At 33.0% G+C, this 6,034-nt stretch overlaps 1 protein-coding gene across 1 annotated transcript; it reads right to left on the reverse strand.

Annotated features, from left to right (window-relative positions):
- Positions 1–461: 461 nt before the first annotated feature.
- On the reverse strand, positions 462–1,848 carry LOC131063969 (protein EXORDIUM-like 2). Its single transcript, XM_057997974.2, has one exon. It carries the CDS (start codon positions 1,620–1,622, stop codon positions 609–611), a length of 1,014 nt encoding a protein of 337 aa, XP_057853957.2. The 5' UTR covers positions 1,623–1,848; the 3' UTR covers positions 462–608.
- Positions 1,849–6,034: the final 4,186 nt, after the last annotated feature.

A 6,034-nucleotide genomic window follows, 5' to 3' on the forward strand; every position in this document is an offset into this window, starting at 1 on the left:
TGTTTTTTGAGTTAATTGGTAAATTTATTAACATGCATCTTGGTAATTTAAATATAGTTGCATGCTTTTAAAATTTTCCTTGCAATCCTCTACAATATATTTTTTGGCTTTAGATGACATAATTGAGATAGATACCTTAATCCAAGTTTTTGGGTATACCAAATTTAATTGTTGCTCAATATTCTCCCATTTTTGACATTTTTAATGTTTTCTTATTCGTTTTATATAATATATTTTTAGATGTGAAGTATTAAACTTAAAGGGTAGTTGGGAGATTATTTCCATAGAATTATCTCTTGCAATAATACACAAGATAGAAAAGTGGTCCCCAAAAGTAGTAGCGTAATTGAACTTCATTGTTAAAACTCTTAACGTCTTCTTATGTTTGTTTTCACAGCTGTTTTCTCACATTTCTTTTTTATGGATTGATCCATACAAAAAAAGATTTTTCATTTATACAATGAAGTTAAATGTTGGAGAGCATTCTCACTTTCTATTATTTGATCCTTTGTACATTGTAGCGAAAGTTGGACTAGAGGAATAAAAATTGAATAAAGAATCATGACAGCCAGAGCAACACACGGTGCACATCAATATCGAAGATTAGTTTAAACCAAGGTCTTGCAGGATCGTGAGGTGGGATCCCACATTGCTGGGAGGAGAAACGTGCGGCCGTTGAGGCCATGGGCGTTGTAACTGGCACCTGTCGTCTCGTCCACCAACAGCTGACCGGCGTAACCGGGATAAGCCCCGCTTCCATACATGCCCGGGCATGCTGACACTGCCTCCAACGGAGCGGCGGCGTCTCCCTGGAAGTAACCTGACTGGAACGGATTCGTCACTGCTCCGGCAATCGTCGTCGCAATGTTGATGATCATACCGTCAATGCCCATATCGCCATTGGGGGACAGCAGAGGAGGGCTCTGCGGGCCGTAAATTGGCTGATGAAATGGCCACGCGCACTGCCCCGGGCACTGCCTTGCTGAGTTCCCCACCCAAGCGTAAGCGTATTCAATGTCTGCTTTGTTGCTTCCATGGAATCCGCAAGAGCTACTGCAGAAGGTCTCCACCAAAACATCCTCAGATGTGAGCACCAAATACAACTCCACCTCGCCATTGCTTTTCTTCTTCTCAGGCGGAGGCAGAGCTCCGGACTGGATAGTATTCTTCACCAGGACAGCAATGTCTGTTCTTTTCAAGGACTTTCCGAGAGAATAAGCTTCGTCCAGCTTCTGCTTCCCCAGCCTTCGGGTTAAAGGTTGGGCTTGGTTTAACTGGGAAGGGGCAGAGCCTCTGTAGGCCTCTGTTGTTTTCCACCAGGTGAAAACAGAGGGAGAGCCCTTCTTGCCGCTTTCCATTCCCAATGACTGAACAAAATCGGCCACAATGGCACGCTGTGCGGAAGTGAAATTGCCGTACCAGATGAGATGAAGATTGAGAATGGGCGTTGTGGTAAGCAGAGGGCCATTGTGGTATTGCAGAACAAGAGGCTCTTCTTGTACTAGAGCAGAGAGCTTTCTCCAGGGAAAAAGGGGCCGAGCGGCGGCGTCCACTGTGGACAATGCCACTATACATATTAACAGCAAGTGAATGCCAATCTTTTCAGAACCTAAAACAGCCATTTTTAGCCGTGTATATTGCAGTGGAAACACAGATTTGAAAGATAAGATGAAGAATGAAGGGAATAAGTGTGTTGTGGGAACAAGCAAGAGGAGTATGTGGTTTAAATAGGCAGAGAGAGCGAGATGAAAACCATTGGCAAGGGAGCTTATACCGCTGGCAATTACAGGAGCGGGTACCACTGAGCAATTTGCAATGGGGTTTCCTGGGAAATTCCATTGTTTGGAGGCATTCGGGAAAAGAACATCCGCATAATATTATTTATTTATTACGCGCTGCTTTGAAGAAAGGGGACGAAAAAGTTGCAATGTATCTGGTGATGCTTTTTGCTGGCGGAAAATTTGGTGTGATTGACAAGGAGGCACTTTGTCGGTTCGTGGTTTTAAGGATGTCATTAAGTTAATAGCAACATTAAAAGTAAGCTACGTTTGGGAGACAACACGCGTTCGTCGTGGCACGCTTTAGCCGCGAGCAACTGGATATGTCGACGATAACGGGAATTTTAAATGGTATTGCGCATGCCACAGTCCCGTGTTTTAAACTTTCATTGTTCTCTTTTCTAAGAAGAAATTGAATATGGTGGTTTACAGCTAGAAATTGTTCACGTGGAGTGTAATGAGCATGTCATACGCATTTGAATTTAGTGAAGATTTTTTTTAAGGAAATGATGTTTTTGTTAAAGAAGTTTTAATTACAGGGTATTATTTAATTATTAGTTTTAGTCAAAGCATTTATTTAATCTAATTTTTTAATTAATTTAATTAATCAGTTTAAAGAATTAATTTTTTTGAATAAAAACTTGATGCATTGCATCCCTCTTTCTCTCTCTCAACATTATTGGTAGAAACTTGAAGCATTGCATCCCCTGTTTTATATGTAGTTGTATGTTGTAAGGAAATCATCAAGTTTTTTATTTTAGGTTTTTGCTTTGTATATTTTGTAATAATAAATTAATTTGGAGTCAACTTTGTTATCAATATGGAAAATGTATGATTTTATTTTAAAATAGGTGTTTATAAAAAAATATGTTCGATTATATATATTTTTAAAAATTATAGTTATCAAAAGAATTAGATATAATAACAATTTTCTCTCTTTTCTTATTATCTTGTTGTGATGATGAATAATGGAGTTTGATCAATAATGTTGGTAACAAAAAATACACATGATCAAATCCAAAAATCATTAAGTAATAATTGTATAGATGAATTTACATTCTAGTTATTTTTATTGTAATATTATAAATATTTATTTATCGATTTGATAAAATAAAAATATATTTATAAATGTGTAATTTATGTTTTCTTAAAATAATCAATATTTTATATTCTTATAAATCTAAAAGAATTAAACATGTTTTTATTTGGTATGACTTTTAATACTAAAAATGTAGTGAATTTGATCAAATATATGAAAAATGGTAATTTGATTATTTATTTACAAATGTGTATTAAATATTTGTAAGGTATTTTGACATTCAATTGTTGTAAATTTTCAAATTGTCCATGTTATTCAATAACAAAGATGTGATTATGCTTAGAGTAAGTCTATATGACAAGGCTTCTTTACAATGCTCAATATTTCCCTTGAATTAACAAGAAATATTGTTGTTGATATATGAAATTAACATTGCTTTAGAGTCTAAGTGTGATATTTAAAACCTTTGTGATTTACTTTTTGAACAACATGACTTATTATTAGTGTGGGGTCTCATCTTGAATTTCTTATGGATGGTATACCCTACAAGGAGTGAACCATTGTTAACATCTCACTCATTGCTCTACTTTCCAATGACTATGGCCCATTATTTGTTTGCATATATAATTTAAACTTGAGGGAACAATTCATTCCTTAAAAAACACTCTATTGTGCATATAACAAATGAGACAATAAAAAAAGGAAATTTTAATAACAATCTTCTTTATAACATTCCCTAAGATCTATATTTTTAGTTATAAGTCACTTTCTAACTAATGTTGTAAGGTCTCCAAATATCTCTTTGCTAACTAGTGTCAAGTCTAATCCCATAAATTTAGAGGTCCAATATATTGATTATGAAATTCAATCGTCGTACAAATAAACATAAAAAAAATTCATTAAAACTCATGCAACATATTTATTTAATATTTTTGCAGACTACATCTAGATGCTATAAGAAGCCACCACTCGCAAGATCAAAACACCTTACTATGTCTACATTAAGTTATCAGATACTTCTTTAGTCAAATGTTGGAAATCTTCCTTTTTAACCTGTGTACTTGTTAATTGGGTTTTTGTCCAAGTTAATAATAAAGGTAAGCTAGGTATTCTTTGGACATATTTCACAATTAAAAGGCCATATATGTATGACAAGATGATGCAAAGAATCCTCTACTCCACTAACACCAAAATAGACAAAGAACTTTGAGACCATTATGATAGAATTCTTTTAAAAAAAAATGGTATGCAAGCATCTATTTTGAATGAATCATTCAAAAATGACAAGAAATTAATATGACAAGAAGATCCATCAGTGTGCACTTTTTAAAATCTCAATATAAATTACATTGAATAAATATACATATAATATAATAAACAATATAATACACTTCTCATGACATCTCGCATAAAGAAAAAAGGAATGTATATTAACATTTTTGCTCCCTTAAAAAACCACAATACTATAAGATTCACCTTTTAAATAAAATTGAAATGCTCCTTTTGTAAATCCATATAACAACTCCATAATTAGACTAAACTATAATAAGTATGATGGTAACCCCTTATTTTTAGGCTATAATTTTGTAACCTAATATTTCCATCCAAAGTATAAATATAATAGACAAGATAAAAGTTAAAGACAAAACAAAAATTTCAAACATTCCATCAACAATTGGATCCCACCAACATAGCAAGTTGGTTGTTGTCGTTTACTCAAGAGACACATATGGCTTGGGCTACATTCTAGCATAACATTGGTAGCTAAACATTAAGGAAATGTGCAAATCCATTGAGTGATCGAGAGATTGTTATGAACAAGAAACTTCTTCTTCTTCTTCTTCTTTTTCTTTTTTTATGTAATGCATTATATAAAAGGTACATAACAAGGAATTGAAGTGCTTTGTTGGTATTACAATTCTACAACTTGCTCTTAAGGGATTAAAATAGTCAATTTAGAGTGCCACTTTCCAAACACCAACTCTTTTAAGCCTCTGATACTTTATTCTATTAGCAATTGCAAAAATACTTTCTAGTCTCCTTCAAAATAAAATTCTAAGTGATAAACAAAGGACTAGGAAAAGGGCCTAGGAATGAGTGCAAATGAGATTAGGCAAGGCTAGCTCAATTAAATGCAAATGATATAAAGATATGTTTAATTGCACCTAATAAGTTCATATAAGATAAAAATCTCTTTTTCAATCTATGGTCTTCTAAGTAGTGCTCCAAATTTATTATAGGATGCTATGACATGACATAAAATTGGCGACTATCTAGATCAAACTCTTAATTATAAACTAATGCATCTCAATTTGTTGATTAATATCCAGGGATCATTTTCAATTGAATTTTAGAATGTGCATATTTCCAATGCTTAGTGTGACTAATAAACAATTCTTCTTTAACAAGACAAATGTTGTATCAAGGTATGTGAGTTATAAAGAAACTTAGTAGATAATGAGTATATAAAATTATGTGTTATGTATAATAGACCATAGTAATTGTTTTATTAGAAATTCTTGCTAGAAAATGTAATCAATAGTCAATAGGAGATGAAGGTATAGTATCAAATTCTATATTTGCTACGGAAGCTTGCTCATGTGAAATCTTCTCATTTTCATGTTATCATCATTATCATCTATAAAACGTGCTTCAACATTGTGAGAATGATGTGGAAAAGGATATATGTATAAATTTGTAACTATTAGGAAGTGCAATAGATGCATTTCCATTATTATTAGCCCTTTCAACTTTGATTGTGTTTTTGTCAATGAGGTCTTGTACTTTATGCACATATATGCAAGTTTGTGCGTAGTGGGCTTCAACTCAATTATTTTTGTAAAATTATTGATGATTATATGCTTTAGGAGGTGGTTTGTTGGGTTATTAAAGTGGATAAATGAGAGAGATTCCCATAAAAATATGAAATACATCATCTCTACTCTCAACTTGCTTAGAAAAATTCATAAAAGTACTTCTTCTTTTTTATGAAAAAAGCTAAGTAGTAGCAACTTGATTCACATTTTCCTTCATATCACATAAAAGCACTTTTTTTATTGAAAAAAACTAAGTAGTAGCAACTTGATTCACATTTCCCTTCATATCACTATTCTTTGAAAAAGTACAAATATAACAATCATGATGATGATGAATCATATTATAGAGTATTTGTCGCTAAAAGTTTAACCTCAATACTCTTCAAATGTAAGTACATGTC

Source organism: Cryptomeria japonica, chromosome 11 (assembly GCF_030272615.1).
Source record: "Cryptomeria japonica chromosome 11, Sugi_1.0, whole genome shotgun sequence".
NCBI lineage: Eukaryota > Viridiplantae > Streptophyta > Pinopsida > Cupressales > Cupressaceae > Cryptomeria > Cryptomeria japonica.

Coding starts and splice junctions, on each gene's coding strand:
- LOC131063969 (XM_057997974.2), bottom strand. CDS start 1,622: ATGGCTGTTTTAGGTTCTGAAAAGATTGGCATTCACTTGCTGTTAATA.